This window comes from Oncorhynchus mykiss, chromosome 6 (genome assembly GCF_013265735.2).
Source record: "Oncorhynchus mykiss isolate Arlee chromosome 6, USDA_OmykA_1.1, whole genome shotgun sequence".
Taxonomy (NCBI): Eukaryota; Metazoa; Chordata; class Actinopteri; order Salmoniformes; family Salmonidae; genus Oncorhynchus; species Oncorhynchus mykiss.
In genome coordinates, this window is record NC_048570.1 from 65971112 (window position 1) to 65998337 (window position 27226).

The window sequence follows — 27226 nt, forward strand, 5'->3', positions numbered from 1 at the left end:
AGAGGAGGCTGGTTCAGTAGAGCTGGGTTAGCAGAATATAATGCCAGACAAATCACACGCTTACTGTACTTCCATCAACTCTGTGCTTTGGTGAAGCAGGGTGGTGTACGTGTGATCCTAGAACTTATGTTCCTAGCCAAAAGCCAAGCACCAACAGAGCAGCAGTTCATCTGATTTGAAGTAATTGCAAAAGGCTCAGTCTGGACTGACCTGTACCAGATTCCCTTCAACATTCCCTCAGTAAAAATCTGAGCTCTCCCAACTTGAATAATTAATTGAAAACCAACACCAGCTGGAATAACTGATGTTATGATGATGAGAGATCCCAGTGATTGGGCCTGCAATCCAAATCCATGTGGACCTAGTGTTCTAGTATATAGGCCAGTGAAGTCTGTTTTTAGTTGCAGTGAGAAACGACTCCAGCTCAGGAGCACATCACAAGTGGTTGGTGTGACATCTGTAGAATGGCTTAAAGACAGCAGTCTGTTAATGAAATATTTTAACACAGCAGATTGAAGAAACCTTCAGTTGTCTCAAGTTCCTTTACACTTTACCTACTGGTGTCTAAATGAGTCTTCTCAAGTTCCTTTACACTTTACCTACTGGTGTCTAAATGAGTCTTCTCAAGTTCCTTTTTACTTTATCTACTGGTGTCTTCATGGATTGGTACAGGTAAAGGAATAGGTCATTGTGGAGCATGAATTCTAGATTTGTGTTTTTTGTTCTTTCTGTTCAAAGTTTTCTTTATAAAATATGTTGTCTCATTTGCTTGATACAATAATTAAGATTTAGATATGGTTTAGATTAGAGGTCGGAATGGCCGATGTTTAATTAGGGCCAATTTCAAGTTTTCATAACAATTGGTAGTCAGCATTGTTGGACACCGATTCTGGCCGATTTTATATTGCACTCAACAAGGAGACTGCATGGCAGGCTGACCACCTGTTACGCGAGTGCAGCAAGGAGCCTAGCTAGCATTAAACGTATCTTTATAAAAAAAACAATCAATCTTAACTAGTGATTGTTAACTACACATGGTTGATATTACTAGTTTAACTAGCTTGTCCTGCGTTGCAAATAATCATTGTGGTGCCTGTTCATTTCTTATCGAATCACAGCCTACTTCGCCAAACGGGTGATGATTTAACAAGCGCATTTGCGAAAAAAGCACTGTCGTTGCACCAATGTATACCTAACCATAAACATCAATGCCTTTCTTAAAATCAATACACAAGTATATATATTTAAACCTGCATATTTAGTTAAAATAAATTAATGTTAGCAGGCAATATTAACTAGGTTGTGCAATGGAACAGCAATATTTAGACTTATGGATGCCACCCATTCAATAAAATACTGAACAGTTCCATATTTAATTGAAAGAATAAACGTTATGTTTTTTGAAATGATAGTTTCTGGATTTTACTATGTTAATGACCTAAGGCTTGTATTTCTGTGTGTTCATTATGTTATAATTAAGTCTATGATTTGATAGAGCAGTCTGACTGAGCGGTGGTAGGCAGCACCAGGCTCGTAAGTATTCATTCAAACAGCACTTTTCTGCTTTTGCCCACAGCTTTTCGCAATGCTTGAAGCACAGTGCTGTTTATGACTTCAAGCTTATCAACTCCCGAGATTAGGCTGGTAATACTAAAGTGCCTATAAGAACATCCAATAGTCAAAGGTCTATGAAATACAAATGGTATAGAGAAATAGTCCTATAATTCCTATAACTACAACCTAAAACTTATTAACTGGGAATATTGAAGACCCATGTTAAATGGAACCACCAGCTTTCATATGTTCTCATGTTCTGAGCAAGGAACTTAAACGTTCGCTTTTTTTACATGGCACATTCAGTTGAAGTCGGAAGTTTACATACACTTAGGTTGGAGTCATTAACTCATTTTTTAATCACTCCACACATTTTTTTGTTAACAAACTATAGTTTTGGCAAGTCGTTTAGGACATCTACTTTGCATGACACAAGTCATTTTTCCAACAATTGTTTACAAACGATTTCACTTATTATTCACTGTATCACAATTCCAGTGGGTCAGAAGTGTACATACACTAAGTTGACTGTGCCTTTAAACACCTTGGAAAATTCCAGAAAATGACGTCATGGCTTTAGAATCTTCTGATAGGCTAATTGACATCATATGAGTGTACATGTGGATGTATTTCAAGGCCTACCTTCAAACTCAGTGCCTCTTTGCTTGACATCATGGGAAAATCAAAAGAAATCAGCCAAGACCTCAGAAAAATATTGTAGACCTCCACATGTCTGGTTCATCCTTGGGAGTAATTTCCAAATGCCTGAAGGTACCACGTTCATCTGTACAAACAATAGTACGCAAGTATAAACGCCATGGGACCACGCAGCCGTCATACCGCTCAGGAAGGAGACGCGTTTTGTCTCCTAGAGATGAACGTACTTGGGTGCAAAAAGTGCAAATCAATCCCAGAACAACTTTTGGTACAAAAGTATCTATATCCACAGTAAAACAAGTCCTATATCCACATAACCTAAAAGGCCGCTCAGCAAGGAAGAAGCCACTGCTCCAAAACCGCCATAAAATAGCCAGACTACGGTTTGCAACTGCACATTGGGACAAAGATCGTAATTTTTTGAGAAATGTCCTCTGGTCTGATGGAACAAAAATATAACTGTTTGGCCATAGTGACCATTGTTATGTTTGGAGGAAAAAGGGGAGGCTTGCAAGCTGAAGAACACCATCCCACAGCATCATGCTCTGGGGGTGCTTTGCTGCAGGAGGGACTGGTGCACTTCACAAAATAGATGGCATCATGAGGTAGGGAAATGATGTGGATATATTGAAGCAACAGCTCAAGACATCAGTCAGGAAGTAAAAGCTTGGTCGCAAATGGGTCTTCCAAATAGACAATGATGCCAAGCATACTTCCAAAGTTGTGGCAAAATGGCTTAACGACAACAAAGTCAAGGTATTGGAGTGGCCATCACAAAGCCCTGACCTCCATCCTATAGAGAACTTGTGGGCAGAACTGAAAAAGTGTGTACGAGCAAGGAGGCCTACAAACCTGACTCAGTTACACCAGCTCCTTCACGAGGAATGGGCCAAAATTCACCCAACTTATTGTGGGAAGCTTGTGGATGGCTACCCAAAACGTTTGACCCAAGTTAAACAATTTAAAGGCAATGCCACCAAGTACTAATTGAGTGTATGTAAACTTCTGACCCACTGGGAATGCGATGAAAGAAATAAAAGCTGAAATAAATCGTTCTCTCTTTCACATTCTTAAAATAAAGTGGTGCTCCTAACTGACCTAAGACAAGGAATTTTTACTAGGATTAAATGTCAGGAATTGTGAAAAACTTAGTTTAAATGTATTTGGCTAAGGTTTATGTGAATTTCCGACTTCAACTGTATTGCACTTTTACTTACTTCTCCAACACTGTATTTTTTGCATTATTTAAACCAAATTGAACATGTTTCATAATTTTTTGACTAAATTAACTTGTATTTATGTATTAAGTATTCATAAAGTATTGTTGTAATTGTCATTATTACAAATATAACAATCGTCCGATTTTAATCGGTATCAGCTTTTTTTGGTCCTCCAATAATCTGAATCAGTATCGGCATTGAAAAATCAATCAATCAATCGACCTCTAGTTTAGATATCATTGCAGACCCATTATTTGAACAATGTCACTCTTGCCAAAAGTTGTCTTGCTCTTAGATGAACTTTTCTTAAGCAGGATCCTTTGCAAAATATTTGTATTATCTTATCTCAGTATTATCTCTGTGATATAAATATCTAACTTATTAACCTGCAGGGCTTTGATCCAAGTTAGTGGAAATTCATGTTCTGTAATGGATCAAGCACCATAATTCTGTACTTATAATAGATTTTGACCACATAACTCTCTATTATCATCAGACAGATCTTGGCAGCTTTAGCCGCCTTGATCTCATTTCATTTGGCTCAGCCAAGTATTTATTTCCTGAATCTTGTGATCCAATCTAAAAGTTAAGGGAAGGAGAAATGTTATGGGCATGAAAGTCATTTTCTGCCTCTTTCCAGTCTTATTACCATATTGGAAAATATTCAAAAGGTTTAGGGAGGCGCAACTCTCGCTCTCGCTTGCTCTCTCGTGCATTAAAAACATTCAAGTATGCTTTGCTATTGGGCGTCTTTATCCTCTTATCCTCCCAGCATTATATTACTTTGGTTAATTGGCTATTATTGAAACTTTGATTAAAAAGTTATGTGACATTCAGATTTATGTTCTCAATTTTGAAAAAGTTTTTTGATTTCCATTACAATACTTAATTTGTGGCAGAGGAGAAACATTTTCAATGAGGTTTAGGTGGTGAGCAATCAAGGCAAGTAATAGCTTACTGGAAATCAATGTAGTCAAACATTAAGGTGCACATACTAGAACTTAATTTGATACAAAGTAAATGTGAGCCATGTTGACTTTTTATAGGTCTTTCATTTGAGGAATATTCAGTGCGTCCCTAGAGCTTATTGTATGTCATTGGTGTATTTGCTCTAGCCCTGCCAAACTTGTTAGCTGAGTGATGCGCTGTGAGTCAGACTGTCTGGCAACTGAGGACATTAAATCTGTTAGATGATTCCCAATAGGCTAGTATAGATCTGAGCAAATGAGACACAGGATAATTTACATAAGAAATTAGACTTTTGGGGGATATGCCTGTCCCATAAAGTTAGCAGTGTTTCTTGATAGCCCTCTAGGTTTGCAGTTTTGTGGCGTAGCCAAATCAAATGAGAGTTTAAAGTGTAACCACACCTCCATGCTAATTTGCACTCACTAAAGCATGCTCAGTGCTCTCCATCTGTGACCATGTGACATTTAATCAAATGAATGACTCAAGGAGATATAAATAGCACCAGTGCAACAGATTTTTAACAACGCCCACACACATTATCCCACACTATCCATATTTCATTTACATTTTCAATGTACTTCTTTTAAATGTTCTCTTATTTCGTAGGTAGTAGTTTGTACCATACTCAACTCCTCGTCTCTCAGAAAACAAGATTAGACATAGATTTTGGGGTTCTAAACTTGAGACCGGCCCTCTGAAACTGCTGAATATTTCTGAGGGTGTATGAAGGTTTTGTAGCAATTTAAGATTGGTCAAATGGTGAGGAAATAGTTGACCGATTATTTCCTGAAGAATGCATCTGTCGCTGTATTTCCTGGTCTTTGTCCTAGAATAAACATGTATCGATCTGAAATACATTTCTTTGTTTGAAAAAATATCACCCGTTGTTGAGTTCTATACAAACATTGATCAAGGGTTTTTACTGTAAAAATCTTTGCTTAAGTGGCTGCTCTACCATCGAAAACAGACGAGAGGCAATCATCAATGGTACTTGAGACATGTACTGTAAAGATGCCTGTTCTTCGGTAAGAAGATGCACGGTATTTTCATATTGATTCCTGACTGTCTTTGCATGCCTTTGGCAACCACTGTTGTTCAGCCACTGTAATGTGTTGCTGTGAAATGTTTTGATTTGTTTCCTGCGGTGGTGAGTTTGTTTCTGAGCAGAGGCCATACCCTACACTGAAAATAGAAACCCTTCATGAGAAATCATGCTCAGAGCACTGTGCAGATGAGACTCACAAAGCAAAAACAGAATCTCTTTTTAAAATCTCCCTCTTCAGAGTGAGCACTAATCCACAGGCGCCAAGTGTAGTGGGAGTCAGATCAACATGATAGCAGGCAACAGGAGAAGCAACTCCACTGACTGGTTTAATAGAGTGACACATCTAACATCTAGTCTCTCAAAGACTGCTGTCTACTTCATTGAAGAGACTGAAAAATTTACACAAACATAAGGAACAAAACAATGTTTTTGTGCTGTTTTTTTAGCATGTACTTTGCTTTGGGGAGAGAAATGTCCCCTTCTGATGTTCTTGTTTATTTTTACATTATTTTTCATTTTGTAGCCTGGAATTGTTAGAATAGGCCATATCTATCATCTGTGAACCACCCATTGGTTTCCTAAGGGTTGTCAGGGATGGAAATGTGAGTGCCTTCCTGAAGGGCCTTGTGATTGTATTACTTTAATGAGCAGAAAGGAAGAAGGAGCAGGGTAAACTATAGTTTGTGGGGAGCAGAGACAACCCTACATCCAAACTCTGCCAGTGTGTATTTCCCCTCTCAGGAATAAACCCAGAGAGTAGGCCTACTCCCCACCACACCGGAAGAAATGGTGCCGAAAGAAATAGCAGCAGCTTTACTGGCGCCCAACCAATTCTGCTATTATGTGGGAAGGGTTTCCGCTTTTTGTAACTAATTTTGTATATAATGTTTCTGAAATCGTATCTTATGGCAAAAAAGAGCTTCTGGATATCAGGACAGCGATCACTCGCCTCGGATTAGACAAAGATTTTTTTCTTCAACAAGCAGGACGCACAGGACATTCTCCGAACACCCGACAAGACCAACATCCCAGTTATTTGCAAGAGGAAGAGACCCAGGTACAGGTGACGCAGAGCGGGATGCCTCATAAGGATCCACAGAAGGCGAGTGGGAAAGCTGCCGTTACCGTCAATATTACTCGCCAACGTGCAATCATTGGACCATAAATTAGACGAGGTACGATCACGAATATCCTACCAACGGGACATCAAAAACTGTAATATCCCATGTTTTCACGGAATTGTGGCTAAATGATGGCATGGATATTCAGCTAGCGGGATGTACGCTGCACCGGCAAGATAGAACAGCACACTCCGGTAAGATATGGGGGGGGGGGTTCTGTCTATTTGTAACAGCTGGTGCACGAAATCTAAGGAAGTCTCTTTTAGATTTTGTATTAATTGCAGCCCACACTACTTACTATAGAGTTTTCAGTTATACTTTTCGTGGCTGTTTATTTACCACCACAGACCGATGCTTGCACTAAGACCGCACTCAGTCAGCTGTATAAGGAAATAAGCAAACAGGAAACCACTCAACCAGAGGCGGCGCTCCTAGTGGCCGGAGACTTTAATGCAGGGAAACTTAAATCAGTTCTACCAAATTTCTATCGGCATGTTAAATGTGCAACCAGAGGGAAAAACATTCTAGATCACCTGTACTCCTTACACGGAGATGCGTACAAAGCTCTCCCTCACCCTCCATTTGGCAAATCTGACCACAATTCTATCCTTCTGATTCCTGCTTACGATCAAAAATTAAATCAGGAAGCACCTGTGACTCGGTCTATGAAAAAGTGGTCAGATGAAGCAGATGATAAACTACAGGACTGTTTTGCTATCACAGACTGGAACATGTTCCGGGATTCTTCCAATGGCATTGAGGAGTACACCACATCAGTCACTGGCTTTATCAATTGCATCGAGGATGTCATCCCCACAGTGTCTGTATGTACATACCCCAACCAGAAGCCATGGCAACATTCGCACTGAGCTAAAGGGTAGAGCTGCCGCTTTTAAGGTGCGGAAGTTTATAAGAAATCCTGTTATGCCCTGCGACGAACCATCAAACAGGCAAAGCGTCAATACAGGGCCAAGATTGAATCGTACTACACCTGCTCCGACGCTCGTCTTACGAGACAGGGCCTGCAAACTATTACAGACTACAAAGGGAAGCACAGCCGTGAGCTACCCAATGACACAAGCCTACCAGATGAGCTAAATCACTGCTATGCTCGCTTCGAGGTAAGCAACACTGAGCCATGCATGAGAGCATCCGCTGTTCCAGACGACTGTGTGATCACGCTCTCAGTTGCCGACGTGAGTAAGACCTTTTAAACAGGTCAACATACACAAGGCTGCGGGGCCAGACGGATTACCAGGACGTGTGCTCCGGGCATGGGCTGATGTCCCTGATTGAGTCTGTAATGCCAGCATGTCTCAAGCAGACCACCATAGTTCCTGTGCCCAAGAACACAAAAGCAACCTGCCTAAAAGAGTACAGACCCGTAGCACTCACGTCCATAGCTATGAAGTGCTTTGAAAGGCTGGTAATGGCTCACATAAACACCATTATCCCAGAAACCCTAGACCCACTCCAATTTGCATACCACCCAAACAGATACACATTTGATGCAATCTCTATTGCACTCCACACTGCAGGTAGGTAGCAACACATCTGCCACGCTGATCTTCAACACTGGGAACCCCCCAGGGGTGCGTGCTCAGTCCCCTCTTGTATTCCCTGTTCACCCATGACTGCATGGCCAGGCACGACTCCAACACCATCAAGTTTGCAGACGACACAGTGGTAGGCCTGATTACCGACAACGACGAGACAGCCTATAGGGAGGAGGTCAGAGACCTCCTGCCTATAGGGAGGAGGTCAGAGACCTGGCCAGGTGGTGCCAGAATAACAACCTATCCCTCAATGTCCCGGAAAAGGAGGACCGAGCACGCCTGCATTCTCATCAACGGGGCTGTAGTGGAACTGGTTGAGAGCTTCAAGTTTCTTGGTGTCCACATCACCAACAAACTAGAATGGTCCAAACACAGCAAGACAGTCGTGAAGAGGGCACGACAACCTATTCCCCCTCAGGAAACAAAAAAGATTTGTCATGGATCCTCAGTTCCTCAAAAGTTTCTAAACCTGCAACATTGAAAGCATGGTTGCATCACTGCCTGGTACAGCAATTGCTCGGCCTCTGACCGCATGACACTACAGAGGGTAGTGCGTAAGGCCCAGTACATCACTGGGGCTAGGCTGCTTGCCTCCCAGGATCTCTACACCAGACGGTGTCAGAGGAAGGCCCTAAAAATTGTCAAAGACCCCAGCCACCCCAGTCATAGACGGTTCTCTCTACTACCGCATGGCAAGCGGTACCGGAGTGCCAAGTCTAGGACAAAAATGCTTCGCAACAGTTTTTACCCCCAAGCCATAAGACTCCTGAACAGGTAATCAAATAGCTACCCGGACTATTTGCATTGTGTGCCACCCCCAACCCCTCTTTTACGCTGCTGCTACTCTGTTTTTCATATATGTATAGTCACTTTAACTATACATTCATGTACAGTGGGGCAAAAAAGTATTTAGTCAGCCACCAATTGTGCAAGTTCTCCCACTTAAAAAGATGAGAGGCCTGTAATTTTCATCATAGGTACACTTCAACTATGACAGACAAAATGAGGAAAGAAATTCCAGAAAATCACATTGTAGGATTTTTTAAATTAATTTATTTGCAAGTTATGGTGGAAAATAAGTATTTGGTCAATAACAAAAGTTTTTATCTCAATACTTTTATATACCCTTTGTTGGCAATGACAGATGTCAAATGTTTTCTTTAAGTCTTCACAAGGTTTTCACACATTGTTGCTGGTATTTTGGCCCATTCCTCCATGCAGATCTCCTCTAGAGAAATGATGTTTTGGGGCTGTTGCTGGGCAACACGGACTTTCAACTCCCTCCAAAGATTTTCTATGGGGTTGAGATCTGGAGTCTGGCTAGGCCACTCCAGGACCTTAAAATGCTTCTTACGAAGCCACTCCTTCGTTGCCCGGGCGGTGTGTTTGGGATCATTGTCATGCTGAAAGACCCAGCCACGTTTCATCTTCAATGCCCTTGCTGATGGAAGGAGGTTTTCACTCAAAATCTCACGATACATGGCCCCATTCATTCTTTCCTTTACACGGATCAGTTGTTCTGGTCCCTTTGCAGTAAAACAGCCCCAAAGCATGATGTTTCCACCCCCATGCTTCACAGTAGGTATGGTGTTCTTTGGATGCAACTCAGCATTCTTTGTCCTCCAAACACGACGAGTTGAGTTTTTACCAAAAGTTCTATTTTGGTTTCATCTGACCATATGACATTCTCCCAATCTTCTTCTGGATCATCCAAATGCTCTCTAGCAAACTTCAGACGGGCCTGGACATGTACTGGTTTAAGCAGGGGGACACGTCTTGCACTGCAGGAATCGAGTCCCTGGCGGCGTAGTGTGTTATTGATGGTAGGCTTTGTTACTTTGGTCCCAGAGTTTGGAGTGTGACTGTTTGAGGTTGTGGACAGGTGTCTTTTATACTGATAACAAGTTCAAACAGGTGCCATTAATACAGGTAACGAGTGGAGGACAGAGGAGCCTCTTGAAGAAGTTACAGGTCTGTGAGAGCCAGAAATCTTGCTTGTTTGTAGGTGACCAAATACTTACTTTCCACCATAATTTGCAAGTAAATTAATAAGAAATCCTACAATGTGATTTTCTGGATTTGTTTTCTTTCTCATTTTGTCTGTCATAGTTGAAGTGTACCTATGATGAAAATTACAGGCCTCATCTTTTGCGGGGGCACTGGTTGGTTATCTGCATTGTGTCCCACCACCCGCCAACCCCTTTATTTACGATACTCTCTGTTTATCATATATGCATAGTCACTTTAACCATATCTACATATACATACTACCTCAATCAGCCCAACTAACCAGTGCCTGTATGTAGCCTCACTACTTTTATATCCTCGTTACTGTATGTAGCCTCACTACTTGTATATCCTCGGTACTGCATATAGCCTCGCTACTGTATGTAGCCTCACTACTTTTATATCCTCGCTACTGTATGTAGCCTCACTACTTTTATATCCTCGCTACTGTATGTAGCCTCACTACTTTTATATCCTCGTTACTGTATGTAGCCTCGCTACTTTTATATCCTCGTTACTGTATGTAGCCTCGCTACTTTTATATCCTCGTTACTGTATGTAGCCTCGCTACTTTTATATCCTCGTTACTGTATGTAGCCTCGCTACTTTTATATCCTCGTTACTGCATGTAGCCTCGCTATTTTTATATCCTCGTTACTGCATGTAGCCTCGCTACTGTATGTAGCCTCGCTAGTGTTATTTTTCACTGTCTTTTTACTGTTTTTATTTCTTTACATATTATTCACCTAATACTTTTTTTGCACTGTTAGTTAGAGCCTGTAAGTAAGCATTTCACTAATGTCTACACCTGTTTTTATTCGGCGCACGTGAAAAACTTTGATTTGATTCTTCCTCCCCTACTCCCAGAGAGAGAACAATGTCAGGAAGATGTGTCAGCTGCTGATGTGTTCTAATGAGAGAGTACCCCCTTTACAGACCCAGTCAGAACTTCATCAGTCTCCACTGGGCCCAAGTATGACAGAGTACACAGCCTCCCAACCTGTGAGCACGTTAATTGGCTATTCGCTGTAAAATGTGCTTTCAAGCTAGCGGGCTCTGGCACCAACCAAACTACAGTCGTTGAGAGAGAAGTGATACAGTATGTCACGGCACTGAGCTGAGCCGTGTGGAGTTGGAGTGTAAGCTAATTGTGCATTTATTTTCACAGGAGAAGTCTTGTTCTGTGAAGATGTGAGTGGTAAAGGGCTTTGACTGTTGAAGGGGGGGAGGGTGGTGATGGCTGGATTGGAGTTATGTAACCTTGTAGCATGAATAGATGATGAGCGGTAGAAGTAGTGGCTTTGTACACACAGGGAATAACAACAGGACTCCACCTCCTTATCCCACACATACTAGAGTTTTCCATGTCAAGACATGATTATGCAGTACATTAAAATAGCAGCACCATTGGTTCTTTATTTAAGCATCAATTTAGCATGTCGAAGGTAATGTTTGTGTTCTGGTCCAAGTTTATTTTGGTAATAATTCCTGGCAGTGTGCATAAGCCAAAGTATTCCATCTGTCTGTCCACACGGTATGCTGACGCTGTTCAATGGGCCAGGTGCCCCTCTTGTTTCAGTAGCACACTAGTGTCTTTTCAACACCCCAGCTCACCTGAACACCTGCACAGCCAAACACACATATTCAATGAAAAATCCACCAAATAACACAAATTCCTTTAATTGAGAGTGTTAAATAACATTTAATATGTACACAAATGTTTAATTTTGGTATTACAATAAGGTTGGTAGCAACATGGAAAATGGTTTTGGGAATCTGTTGTAGCTTAAGTTGACTACAAAATCCACAAATCAAATCACATTTTATTTGTCACATGCACTGAATACATCAGGTGTAGACCTTACTGTGAAATGCTTCATTACAAGCCCTTAACCAACAATGCAGTTCAAGAAAGAGTTAAGAAAATATTTACAAAATAAACTAAAGTAAAAAAGAAAAGTAACACGATACAATAACGAGGCTATATACAGGGTGCACTGGTCCCGAGTCGATGTGTGGGGGTACAGGTTAGTCAAGAGAATTCGTCCATGTAGGTAGGGATAAAGTGACTATGCATAGATAATAAACAGTGCGTAGCAGCAGTGTAAAAACAAAGGAGGGGGGGGGGGTGTCAATGTAAATAGTCTGGGTGGCCATTTAATTATTCAGCAGTTTTATGGCTTGGGGGTAGAAGCTGTTATGCAGCCTTTTGGACCTAGACTTGGCGCTCTGGTACCGCCTGCCGTGTGGTAGCAGAGAGAACAGTCGATGTAGCGCCTTACCGTCTGATGCCGAGCAGTTGGTCAGGATGCTCTCGATTGTACAGCTGTATAACTTTTGGACGATCTGAGGTCCCATGCCAAACATTTTCAGTCTGCTGAGGGGGAAAAGGTGCTGGAGTTGTGCTTGGCCATGCAGTCGTGGGTGAGCAGGGAGTACATGAGGGGACTAAGCACGCACCTCCAGTGTTGAGGATCAGCGTGGCAGATGTGTTGTTACTTACCCTTACCACCTGAGAAGTCCAGGATCCAGTTGCGGAGGGAAGTGTTTAGTCCCAGGGTCCTTCGCTTAATGATGAGCATTGTGGGCACTATGGTGTTGAACACTGAGCTGTAGGTGTTCCTTTTGTCCAGGTGGGAAAGGGCAGTGTGGAGGAGTGCGATTGAAATTGTGTCATCTGTGGATCTGTTGGGGCGGTATGTGAATGGAGTGGATCTAGGTTTTCCGGGATGATGGTGTTGATGTGAGTCATGACCAGCCTTTCAAAGCACTTCATGGCCACCAACGTGAGTGCTACAGGGTGTTAGTCATTTAGGCAGGTTATCTTCGCTTTCTTGGGCACATGGACTATGGTGGTCTGCTTGAAACATGTAGGTATTAGACTCGGTCAAGGAGAGGTTAAAAATGTCAGTGAAGTCACTTGCCAGTTGGTGCGCGCATCCTCTGAGTACACGTCTTGGTAATCCATCTGTCCCCGCGGCGTTGTGAATGTTGACCTGTTTTAAAGGTCTTGCTCACATCAGCTACGGAGAGTTTGATCATACAGTCGTCTGGAACAGCTGGTGCTCTCATGCATGCTTCAGTGTTTCTTCCCCCGAAGCAAGCATAAAAGGCATTTAGCTCATCTGGTAGGCTCGCTTCGCTGGGCAGCTCGTGGCTGGATTTGCCTTTGTAGTCCGTAATAGTTTGCAAGCCCTGACACATCTGACAAGTGTCAGAGCCGGTGTAGTAGGGATTCAATCTTAGTCCTATATTAACACTTTGCCTGTTTGATGGTTTGTCTGAGAGCATAGCGGGATTTCTTATAAGAATCTGGATAAGTGTCCCTCTCATCTGTGTGTAGAGTAAAGCAATGCAATGCTCTCTCTATGGACTGGCTGGTGGCTAGCTAGTTAGCAAACTACACACAATAATACCAAAGACAATATCAGCATGTAACGTAGCTAGTTAGCTGTAAAATTGCCAAAACAAATTACACTATCAATTTAGTCTACAATCGCATCATGTTCAACCTGCAGATCAATGTGCCTCAGAGTGGGGTCAACATTTGCAACAGCAGATATACTTTTGAGAAGATGGGAAACGTTGCCCATGCTATGTCAATGAACAGCACAATGCATTCTGGGCAATTTTGGGACAAGGCGTGCTCTCCTTCAAGGAGTGAATGGGAGTCTATTGGGCGCTAGCTCATAAACCCAACATTAGCATGAATTTTGGCAACAATTACATTATAAATATTTTCAGAGATGTGAGATTAACTTGTAATCTGTAGTATCGTATAGTTTTGGAATCGTGCCATAAGGGACTTTGGAGGAAAATAGGCACGTTTCTCGACATATACACTGACTTTGAGAAGGGATTGTGTGACCATTAGCTTAGCAACTGCGTGACACCGCATGGCAACATGAGCACAATTGGTTGACAGTATGCTGGGTGGGGCATTTATAAGGTCCATCATTCAATGGATTCCTGTCTATAATATTTCTGGCAACATGCAATGCATGGACTAAAGAGGCAGACAAATAGGAAAAATGCGCTAAGCCCTCCATTTGAAATTACACATTTCTCAAGGTTGGAATATCGCAGAAATATGACCAATGGGTCATTCGAGAGAAGACATCCTCCAATTATGGCATCGGCTAGTGTTGACATCTGACGTGCGAAAACGTTTATCATAATCTAAAAGTCGTATTCCTATTAAGTTCTAGTGTAGTGAGAGCGAGTTTATCACAGTGTTGCGTCGTACCGGACGGATTTCTGGGTAATAAAGTTACACACAAGGGCAATTTATGAGGGCCTAATGTGTGTACTGAAGGTGTACATTTTTCCTTTTATTTATTTTTTGACAGGTAAAGATTTACAGTGTTTTTGTCAACACAACTTCGCCTCAGTGAGTTACATTGTGTGCAGGGCCTCACGTTGAAGTCGTCAAAGACAAACAGTTCCTGGTTGAAATATGTTCCCCCTGCGAGGCAACTGGGAGTTGTAATGTGATTTCTTCACTTTATCTCTTTTCATCATCTTCAGAGTACTCTTATCACAGTGATTTCATCAGATAGGATACTGTTAGTGTTTTGTGGGGACAATGTAATTGAAAATGATGGCATGATATGATAGCTTTAAAATATAATAATACTTAGTAGTAATTATTTAATTGGGTTGGAAAGGGGATGTAAAGGGTTCATGTAAACCTTCAGTGTGTTTTCTTCCCTCTGTCTCTGCTGACCTCGCCTCACTCTGCTGGAGAGCAGCTTTAATCCATCATGTATATCATCTGATAGTGTTTGATATGGTGTCTCGTGGTACAGCAGCACAGATGAGTGCTGTTGAGTCTTAATTGCCTATTATACCCCAGACAAGACATTCATCTCACTGAACAACTGAGGGGAACAGTGATCGGCAGGCAAGAGCGGAGCTCTGGTGCAATATCTTATTGTTCTGAAATCCCTGTTTTCCCATATTACAGCAGAAATCCTCCCTCCGTACGGTTCGCCCTGGGTTGATTCTGTGTGTTCTGTCATGGAGGTTAGCATAGGGAACTCATGTTTTGCTGCAGCATACAGACCTGCTCACTGTATCTAACTTTGTCTCCCTCTGCGGTGGACCTCCTTTTGTAAACCTTCCCCTCGCCTCTCGTTGCCATAATCCCTTCGCTATATTGTGCCGTTTGCCTTCCTGAACCAGGAATAAAGGCACTTTGTGTGTCCTGTTTCCATCTTCATGTTGTCTCTCAGCCTTCCTCCTCTGTGGATGTGCCACAGTAAGCACATGGCCCTAACTGACTTGTCCTGATGTACACACAATGGAGCGCACTGACTGACTCACTTCACCAGGCTGGGCTGCTGCTGATAAGGTCTGGGCCTATGTTGCTGCTCTCTGTGTCTGGACCAGAGCCATCACAGTTTAAAGCAAAACCCCGCTGGGTCCCCCTTCCTGAGCCCTTCAGAACCCACCGCATACACACAGACACACAGACACACACTCCCACCCACAGAGAAACAAGCCAGGAGCGAGAGACCGGCAGGGTATTTCTCTTCCTATTACAGGAGTTGCAGTTGTAGGCTACTTAAATAGAACCGCTCAGTATTAGCTGAGGAACGCTCAACTCTGTTCTCTTATAATGAGGCGGAGTTGCGTTTTGACAACTGGTCACGCGATTTGCTATCAACAACATTGAGCCACCATCAGTCTACTTGTTAAAATGTAAATTCTGAAAACGCTTACTTGTACCTATGTTTGTCCTGTACAACTGTGGTCCTTCCGCTGTGTGCTTAAATTCATGCTTTTAATAACTTTTATTGAATACAACCACCAACTTTTTCCTCATTTGTGTTACTCATCTCAGTGTGAATGCGCTTGGTAACTCAATGTTGTTGCTAGCAAATCGTGCGACATGCTATCAAAACTCAGCATTCCATAGCTAGACATGTATTGACATGCATCCTCCTTTCCTTCTACTCTCCCTCTTCTTCTCCTACTGAAACATCAGTTTATCTGCTTCGTGTCATGTTTTTGAGTTATGCATTTCTTCTGCCTTCTACATTTTTTTAACGTCTTGTTTTGATGCCAGAGTGCTATGAGTTGTTGAACTGTGATTGGGACTTGTATGTGTCAGCAGAAAGTGGGATAATACGGCCTCCCGGGCGGCGCAGTGGTTAAGGGCGCTGTCCACCAGAGACTCTGGGTTCACGCCCAGGCTCTGTCGTAACCGGCCGTGACCAGTAGGTCCATGGGGCGACACACAGTTGGCCTAACGTCGTCCGGGCCGGTAGGGAAATCCTTGTCTCATCGCGCACCAGCGGCGACTCTGGCGGGCCGGGCGCGGTGATTCCTCCGACAATTTGGTGTGGCTGGCTTCCGGGTTGGATGCGTGCTGTGTTAAGAAGCAGTGCGGCTTGGTTGGGTTGTGTATCAACCTTCATCTCTCCCAAGCCCGTACGGGAGTTGTAGCGATGAGACAAGATAGTAGCTACTAAACAATTGGACACCATGAAATTGGGGAGAAAAAGGGGTAAAAAATAAATAAAAAAGTGGCTAGCAATAAGCGTTTAGAAATATATGAATGCATTCATTTATAATTCATTACACAGACTTGGTTCATAGTGTCAAACTCAGTAACACTATCTTTTGTCTTCGAGGCGATCATCACTGATCACCATTTTTTTTTTTGTCAGAGATCACTGAGCATGCAGTAGAGTTCCTCTACTGTGTTCAATGGGCATGAGAGGCTGCCTACATGTTTGAGGGGTTTTTGCGTTCTTGTCCCAACAAAAGAGCCTTTGGGATGACACACTGCCCAGACTGAGCCAGTACAAGTTGCCTAGGTTACCCTGTCTGCAAAACATCAACCCCCTTACCCAGCCGGGGCTCTAGGCTTCACTCCTGAGGAGAGCATCTCAGAAGGCCTAATTAATCACCAACACAAGTGGTCACATGAATGAGCCTGGAGGCATGTTTGCTGGGATTGGCAGACTTTTAGAACTTCATCCCTGTCTGAGCCTAATCACGGTGTTCTTCTCCCATCAAGAATGGAGGCATTCCCTTGTTCATCAAAGCAAGCGAAATGTTCAATGCTGCATGTTTAACTTACAGCTCCAGGCATTATAGTGCCCTCCACTAATATTGGCACCCTTGGTAAATTATAGCAAAACCTTTTTTTATCCTCTTGGTCTTTCATTCAAAATATTCACAAAAAATCTAACCTTTTTTAATTAGTCAAATAATTGAAAGACAAAACATTCTTATCATAAAACAAATATTTTTCTCACTTTTGAAATATTTCCAAAAAGCTCTATTTTGGTCTCATTTGACCATAGAACCGGGCCCATTGAAAGTTCCAGTAATGTTTGATAAAACTGTAGGCGCTTGGGTTTGTTTGACAGCGAAGGCTTTTTATGGCAACCCTCCCAAACAACTTGTGGTTATGTAGGTAGCGTCAGACTGTAGTTTTGGAGACCTTCTGACCCCAAGACCCAACTAACTTCTGCAATTCTCCAGCTGTGATCCTTTTAGATTTTTTTTTGGCAACTCAAACCATCCTCCTCACTGTGTGTGGGTGGGGTCAATATAGACACACGTCCTCTTCCAGGCCGATTGCTAACATCTCCAATTGCTTTAAACTTCTTCATTATTGCCCTGATAGTGGACATTTTCAACCGTTTTCTTATAGCCATTTCCTGATTTGTGCAGCACCACAACCTTTGGTCGCACATCATTACTGTTCTCGGATCTTTCCCATAGTGATGAATGACTATGGGAACTTGGCCTGTGTGTCAACTTTATATTTACACTACTGGTCAAAAGTTTGGACACACCTACTCATTCAAGGGTTTTTATTTATTTATTTATTTGTACTATTTTTTTACATTGTAGAAGTAGTGGAGACATCAAAACTATGAAACAACACATAATGCCAAGTGTGCAAAGCTGTCATCAAGGCAAAGGGTTGCTACTTGAAGAATCTAAAATATATTTTTATTTGTTTAACACTTTTGGTTACTACATGATTCCATATGTGTTATTTCATAGTTTTGATGTCTTCACGATTATTCTACAATGTAGAAAATAGTAAAAAAATTAAGGAGAACCCTTGAATGAGTAGGTGTTCTAAAACTTTTTACCGGTAGTATATACCCCAATGACAGAAGGGGCGAGGGAAGAATTAATTAATTTTAAATGGACCGCCTGGAAATTCGTCACTCGTTCGTCCCACAGTTGTGTTTTCAGTCATCATGGAACCACCGGTAGCTGTTGTGTGTGTGTGTGTGTGTGTGTGTGTGTGTGTGTGTGTGTGTGTGTGTGTGTGTGTGCTTTGTATGCGCTACAGTCAATTATGATTACATTTCATATCTTGGCTAGAAGCCAACGCATCCGCAGACATCGAACACTATCCGACGATATCAAGTAAATCGAAAATTACAATGTATTACTGTTGATGGCAGGGAAAGTTGTATGCGCTAGCTAACATACAACCAAAAATAAACATTACTTTTACAAAGTTTTTTTGCCATCGTGCATTAGTAGCAATTTCTAACTTTTTTTACATGTATTTTTTTACTTAACACTTGTATGTTGATTGTTTAATTAAAAAAAAGTTTTGGTAGACTTAGCGAATGTACAATTATTGCAAATTGAATTATGGGCTGTTTCTGGCCCTGGAGTGAACAGAATTGTACACTCGCACACTTTATCTCAAACTAGGGCTGAGGGGCTTACATGCTGACCAAACCGGACATGTGTGTGCACCATCGCACGCATGTTGATTTTGTCCACCCACACCAGAAGCGATCAGGGCACGCAGGTTGAAATATCAAAACAAACTCTGAACCAATTATATGAATTTGGGTAAGGTCAAAAAGCATTAAACATTTATGGCAATTTAGCTAGCTAGCTAATTTGTCCTGGCATAGAAATATTGTGTTATTTTAGCTAAAATGCACAAGGTCCTCTTCTCCGACAATTAATCCACAGATAAAACGGTAAACCACAGATAAAACGGTAAACCAAATTAGTTTTTTGTCATCTCTCCTCCTCCCTTCAGGCTTCTTTTTCTTCTTTAGACTTTATATGGCGGTTGGCAACCAACTTTACAGCATTACTACAAACTACTGGAGTATGTTCCTAAATTAATCTTTCAATCACCCACGTGGGTATATTCTCCTGAAAACCAATGAGGATATGGGAGAGGCCGGACCTGCAGGCGTTGGGCATCTCAAATAGAACCAATTTCTATTTTAGCGCCTGGCCATGCAAATGCTCGCTGAGGCGCACGAGCAGTGTGGGTGCAATAATTTGAATAGCATGTATGTGTACATTTATTTTGCAATGCTCGCACATGCAACGCGAGCAGTGTCATCAACATGATGTGTTGCCAACTTCCCTTGCTTGGCTAATTGTTTGGACTGACAGCAAAGATGGCCACGGGGATTCCACCAAGGGCATAAGGCCAGGGTAAGTGGAGGAGGGGTGTGTCTTTTATGAGTTTGAAACGCAGCCAATAACTAGGTTGTTTGTTTCATAGGAAAGTCCAATGCCGCTCTGCACACTGACTCAAGTAATATGATTAAATGCTATACTTTCACTATAGCAGGCTAGCAAGGGCAGAGATGCTGCACTGATTTTTATAAGGCAGCACTGTGTTCCTGATAGAGACCTTTACCTACAGATAGACAGACCATTGGAGGTACTGTTTTCTGTCTCTGGAAGTATACCATTCAGTCTGAGGTAAACAATAATCAACCATCTGCTATGTTTATTTTGAGTTTTCGATAATTCATTAAAAGCACATATTTCCTTCTGAATTTGTTGGATGTATAACTTTAGCATTACTTGTTTATCTATTCTTGGTTTGGAAAACACATTTGATACCTGGAAAATAAATGGAAGTGTTTTTTTCCCCACTGTCAAGCTTAATTTTTGTTTTAACCATTAACAGTGGGTTTCTGTGAAAGGGTAATGGTTCATTGTCATGCAGTCATCAAACAGATTCTCATAGTGCTGTTGTTTCAAGTCTAATTCTCACCCCATTTTTTTTTTTTCAATATGACCTCATGTTAGGGGAAATGTAATTTGTCTTGTCAAAGCAATTCTTTTAGCCTGCTGAGTTCATCTGGAGATAGCTGGAGGCAATCTAGATTCATTGGCCCCTTGACATTTTGTTTGGTTTCATGTTCAAAAATTTTTTTCTTACTATATGTTGTTACCCAGGTTTCTGAAGAAGGAAAACACTGTATAATAGTTACATTTGCATATGAATTACCTTATTTTTCTTCACGTAGTGCATCCTATCACATGCCCACATCTAACAGACCAGGTTTTCATTCAGCCCAGGGACCTCCTGGCCCCTCAGTCTCAGCGTCCTGACCGGTGCCTCTGAAGCTGCTCTCCCTTAATGTTACAATGGCCGCGCACACTCTGCCTTGTTTTGTGTATAGAAACCAATGACTACTCAGTGACATTCCCACCTCCCCTGTGTTACAAGGTATTGGCTAAACCCCTTAAACAAAGACTGTCCTCCTGCTAAACTTGAGCCCCACTGTGGTCACCATGTGAGATGTGTATTTGACAAGAAATGGGAGACCTTGTAGGCTTAAGGTCATCACAGCAGCCAAAACAGAATGAGCAGATTGAAAACCTACAGCTCTTCAGCTTGATTTTCTGCAGTTTTAACTAGGATCATTCTGGATCCATTGAAAGCTCCTAGATAGACACACTACACTGAACCATCGTAACAACCTTTTCCACTGATCCCCTTTAAAGTAATTTATGATGACGCGACATTCAAGATTTGCACAAATGTATTGAGTCTTTTTTTTCCTTGTCTTCACAGCGATCATAAATGTAATCGAGCTGTACAACAATGTCACATTCAAATTACACTGCAGCGTTCAGCTTTACAGAGCTTTCAGATGTATCATTCTGTCCTCACTCTAACGTAGAATCCCTCCACACTGGGATTTAAAGGAATGAGTGCATTAAATGACAGCCCTGGGGCACTCGCAGTGTGGCTGTGAGAAGAGTCATAGAGGAAGACGCAGGATCTATTTAAATTCAATTGGATTCCAGGAGTAAACACTGTAATCACACGTACCAACACCGAGTCTGTCTGACAGCTTTAATGTTTCACTTTATCACGCTCACTGGAGCCTTCATTTTTGTCGACTTGGTTAAATGTGTCTTTTGGTTTACAAACCACTAGCCCGTGGCTGCGTTCTGCGAGGGCTCTCATCACAATGCTTGACTACATCTTTCTCAGTGACCATGGAAATCTATCTTGAAAAGCTGTATAAATGGGTAGTCTATTTTCTATCATTGCATACGAATGTAATACTATACAATTATTTACTCAACATTCGGAACTGTATATTGATATGAGTATTGTTACTGCTTTCTAAGGTGTGATAGCTGTGTGGACATAAGCAGTGTAACATCAATGTATTTATTAATGTAAGAGCTCTACTAAGTGTTGTAAGGGCAGTTACATTGACCTTGTTATTGAAGCGTTCCTCTCACCCTCAGTAACAGGCAGGGACTATGTGTGGCTGGCTTATACAAATATATATTTTTTTTCTCTCTCTGGCTCCCACAGAAACCCCCCTGAAAGGAGAGGATGTTCTAGGAGACAAATCGTTTTCTGACTCGTCCCTGTTTGCCCACTGGGGTCAGGAGCTGAGCGCTGACAGCCGCAGGGTGGCCCTGAAGATGTTTCAGTACTACGGCTACAACGGCTACCTCAGCGACCGCCTCTCCCTGGACAGAGCCATCCCAGACCTCAGACCTGATGGGTAAGCTGAGCTATCTGAATGAAGCACTGAGAATATCACCCACTTAAACTTCTGCTGTCCCCCATCCAAGTCATACCAGTAGCCCAGGGGCTAACAGGACCTTCATATCCAGATTTCACTATGGTCTGACTATAACACACTAGTTGTGATCGTTTTGGATAGACTATACGGAAGAGCACGCATTAGTCCCCACTTGTTTGACTGTGTAGAGAGCATAAAAAACAAAGCTGCCTAGTGGGTTTTCATGTTGAGAATATGCCTCTGCATTTGACTCAAGCCTTCACTGTTTTGACAGGCAACAGAGGAGGAAAGTGTTACTTCAAAACAGCGGGGTGCAATTTTATCTCCCATGATTACCAACTCTTGTCTACCCAGTAGGAGCATAAAATACCCTCACTCTCCCTCTGTCTATCTGTGGTTCTCACACTATAAAGTTACATTGTGAAAAGTGTCATCTTATCCCATTGTTTGCTTCACATATGCTTTTATCTGGATCACACTGAAATACACATTGTATTGTTGCTGTCACATCTGCTGTTGCGTTTGGAGGTCTGCCAGGGACATTAACATAACAACCACCTCAACATTGAGACTACAAATTGCCGAAGTGTCTGAGAAACAGACTAATCTTTTTAATATAGCTAGAATGTTATTGCTATGAATGTCCACTTCTCTAAATCAGGTCCCTTCTTTCCACACTCCGCTCACAATAGGTCTGTTTTCTCCCCAGGTGTAAAAACATCACGTATCCATCTAACCTCCCTCAAGTTAGCATTGTGTTTATCTTTGTGAACGAGGCCTTGTCCGTCATCCTGCGTTCCATCCACTCTGCCATGCACAGGACCCCCTCCCACCTCCTCAAAGAGATCATCCTGGTTGACGACAACAGTGACAACGGTGAGCATCATTAGACTATAGAACTGAAATGATCCATGATGAAAGTGTATTGCAACCAAGTGTTTTGTCTGAAGCAGCCGTAGCTTGCCCATATTTTGTTTGATTGCCTTTTCCTTTGAGAACTTGAGCAGTGGTACTTTTCTTTCGCTCTGGGCCTTTGCTCTGTTGGCCTCCAGTTTCTGTGGGAATCTTCTAGTCTTAGTAATTACCCCTTTGTTTCCTGTAGACTATCTCTAATCTAGCTCTTTAATGTCCTTAATTATGGGCTGTGCTCACTGGATTTAAAGGATAGGTGAAAGAATACTAATTAGCAGGAAAAGCAGGGAGATCTGCCAGATGGTAGATTACCATCCAAAGAGGTTGTATTATGGCCTCTCAGCTGTGTGAGTCCACTGGTTCTGAGCTCTGTCTCAAACTGTGCCTGGTTTAAAACACCAGCTGATCCGATGGAGTCTCACCACAAGCACAGTCTTTTAAGACAGTGCAGCCGTATCGATGAGCGGCCTGTGTCTACTGTTACTAATGACCACTGTCACACAGACTGGTGTGGAGGGGAAGGCTGATTAAAGATGAAGCCAGCTGTGAGATGTAGGCAAACCTCCTGCTGTTGTAGAGTTTGTGCAGGACGACATCACTAAAAGTCAATAATGCCAGCTATCAGTTGGTGCAGACTGCTGATTGGAAAGAATGCTGTTGGGTGGGTCAGTGGGTTGGGTCAGCCAGAAGAACCTCATACTCTCCCTGCTGGGATAAGAACTAATTTAAAGATATCCCTCTTTCTCTTTCCTTTTCTCCCTCGCCTCTTTTCTCCTCTCTATCCTGCTGTGCCCTCAACCTCCTGCACCCTTCTACTAATCCATAGGTACCTGAGGCACACTTTATTGCCTCTGCGAGTTGACAGCCTCCTGGGACAGTCCATTATTACCTGGGTATGGGGGGTAGGCTGAGTGCCCCTGTCTGGAGATGCCATGGAAATTCCAAAGGTTGTTGCCATCCTCTCTCAGCTCAAGTGGATTACCGTGTCCCATGGAGTCTTTGATTTTATCACGTAATTGGGAGGCAGAGAGCAGCCCCTGAGGTCCCTCGGGAAAGCTAGTCACGCTGTGACATTTTACTAATGGCATTGCAACCTGTTTGCCTGAGCATTCTGTCAGATTCACTCTGATAGATTTACCCTTATCATTATCGTCATGATTTCTAATCTTATCTCTACTAAACGTTGTCATCCTGTTGACCCGTGGTGCTGCCGAGGCCGTTTCAGGGGGTCACCATCTAGCTGCGGTCCTCCAGCATCAGGAGCATCATAATGGGAATCTCTGTCTGCAGAGCGAGTTCACCTCCACCTCCACCCAGCATTAGCATGCAGGAGACACTGTGACCGTTGAGGGGAAGAAGGGCCAATTTGCCTGGCTGATTGGATGATGTACCCTGCCTGAGGAAGACATGTCTCCATGCCACAGGGACTCTGACAGGTGTCCAATCATCTGACTGATTGGAGGAAGGCTCAAGATTTCATTGGAAGCCAAGCAGGATTTGGATTGGCTGCCAATGACTCCTCAGTGTTTCAACATTGAGCTACACACTACTGTATTTAAGGATAATTGTTAACAGCAGAACTTATATTGTTTGGAATGTTGTCAGTCCTTAGTTGAACCTGTGATCTTGTGTATTTCTCTGTATTCAAATTAGCATGAGGTCATCTGACAGGGTTGTATCACAGAGTGAGTTTCTAAATGATTATCATTACGAACAGGCAATGAGAACCCCTTAGGTACATCCTAACAGACAGAGTAGAATATCTATGAGGGTGTCATGCCTTGTTATCCAGCTACTCTCCATTGCAGGGAGAAAGGCCTTATATCACAGGGCAAGAGCAAGAAGCATGAAGGAGGATCCATCTTTGTCCATCTACTCTCTCTGTCACTCTCTGGTCCCTCATCTTCTCTGACTCCATACATCAGTCCTCTCTCGCTCTCTCGCACTCGCGCTCTCTCTCTCTCGCTTTCTTTTCTCTTTCCCTCGCTCTCTCGGTCTGGGCGGAGTGATGAGGATTTGTTCATGTATTACATTCACAGCCCTGACAGAGTTGCCAACCCAGGCTCATTTTGAGTGATGGATGGCAGCCTCTGTGTCTCGCCAACTCCCAGCTTTTAGCTACAGTACATACAGAAACTTTGACTCAACAACAAGGATTGGGTCCATCCCCCCCTGGATTATAAACTCCTCAACTGTGCCCAATTTAGAAAGACACATTTGGAATATAGGAAATGGCTTAACAGTGAGTTCCAAAAGTATTGGGAGAGTGACAAATTTGTTGTTGTTTTGGCTCTGTACTCCAGCACTTTGGATTTTAAATAATACAATGACTATAAGGTTAAAGTTCATAAGTTAATTTGAGGGTATTTTCATCAGCATACTAAACAAGCTGACAGTCTGCACTTTAACCTCACGGTCATTTTATCATTTCAAATCCAAAGTGCTGGAGTACAGAGCCAAAGCAACAACAGTCAGTCCCAATACTTTTGGAGCTCACTGTATATCATCACCTATTCATTATGCTTCTTATACAGACGTAGGATCTTAATTTGAGCTAGTTTGCTACAGCAGGAAAATAATCCTGCAGCAACAGGAAATGTGAATTATGATGTGTATTGTAATTAATTGATATTTTGTAGGGGTTAATACATTTTTTGTAAGAGAAAAATCAAGTCTGAAATTTCGAAGTGGAAATTACAAACTTCAGAAGACTTTTTAAACCTCAACACGTTTTAAAGGAAAGTTATCCTGCAACAGGGTGATAAAATTAAGATCCTACATCTGTACTGTGCATTTGCTTTTATAGCAACCTATTATGTCCATGATTCTGCAGTTGTCTTCATCTTTTTCCACAAATTTACAAAACAGAATATTTATCAAAGGAACTTTGAATCTATATGAAAAACACTTTGCACTTGATGACTTCACAAATTGAGAGGATGTTGCAGTTTTGTGCAGCTGGGTACTCCCACAGCTCTAACTGTAGGACTGTGCCTATTACATTCAAACATGAGAATTTCATAGGGAGCTTCAGTTAGGGTATCAGTCATAAAAGATTGATATTCTTGGTCATCAGCCGTTCCCAGGGTAATGAACCTGTAACTCCATGTGCTTTATTATGATTCATTAGAAACCATTACACTTCATCATTCTTTTTCTCAATTCACACACATCTGATTCTCTTAATTATTAATTGTATAAAACAAATGACTTAAGGCGGCTGATGAAACGTCATCAGCATGTGCCCTTAAGGTGCCAATTGCTTTCCTGAGGAGACTGATAAAGGGAATGATCTGAACAGAGAATGTCATTTAGCTACTCCCCATTCCATCACTGAACTGATATGTGCCACTCTGAAAGCATTAACACAATTTGTGAAACATCTAGCAGCTTGTAACCAACGCTCATTTTCTGAAATGGAACAGCCCCACCATTCACAGCACGTCCAGTTGGGCTATTGAACTTTCCCCAAAGATCGATGAGGGACAAATTTTGCTCAAGGATAAACAAAACGCTAGTGCGCTCAGCCAAAAAGAACAACTATTTCAAGGGCAATGTGTTGTGCTTCAAGGCAGCAAACAAGGTTCTCTCAGAACACGATCTACTTGACCTGAACTGGGACTGCATGGTGCTGGAGTGGTTATTATAAATAAATGTACCATTGTATTATAAAATAATCTAATTCAGTTATGTACTTTTTCAAATTCAGCTGCATGTATTATATTTGCTGAAAAATGTATCTTAGGTCTAGTAGAAATCTCGTGTTTAAAAAAAAAAATGTATTCAGTGAGATTCTATAGTACCTGGGTAACCGGGAAACCTAATGAGAATGTGTGGTGGTTGTTAGATGTTTTAGTGAATGTTAGGAGAACATTCCAAGGATATTTCATCAAAAACATTTTGGATTAATGCTTTTGGGATGTTATCATCCGAATGTTCCCAGTTTGCTGGATCGCTACAAATGCTTTCTCAAAGGTTCTTCAGTCGATCTCGGTGGAGCGCAATCCCCGTAGCGTTGTGTTGTAATGTGTGTACTGACTGAAAAGGGAACCACCCAGAAAATGTAGGCAGGGAGGCCTTCTGTCCCTTTCTCTGTGGATCCATTAGTGTTTACAGTAAGTCATTACTCCCAGATGGACTGTTTAGTATGGTGACGTGTGATTATTGGATTATGGCTGCCAGCCATACACAGCACAGTAGTTGTAGTGCTTAGGGGTCCCTCTGTTCCTGGCCTGTAGTCATACCATCTGGTGAACATTGTGCGAGATGACTGATAGCTCGTCAGATATAACCAAGCAGGTGCCTGGTGGTGGTGTGCAGAGTCATTTACCACATCTTTCGACTTTATGATTCAGCAGAACGCTGAGACTTGAACAAAAAC

The 27226-nt window shown here is 42.2% G+C and overlaps 1 protein-coding gene across 1 annotated transcript in view; it reads left to right on the forward strand.

The window, feature by feature from the left end:
* LOC110526373 (polypeptide N-acetylgalactosaminyltransferase 18) overlaps nt 1-27226 on the forward strand; it is an 86963-nt gene that overhangs the window by 22693 nt on the left and 37044 nt on the right. The window contains exons 2-3 of the mRNA XM_021607289.2: nt 21717-21912; nt 22643-22809. Coding sequence (XP_021462964.1) covers nt 21717-21912; nt 22643-22809 — 363 coding nt within the window. The remainder of the gene's footprint in view (nt 1-21716; nt 21913-22642; nt 22810-27226) is intronic.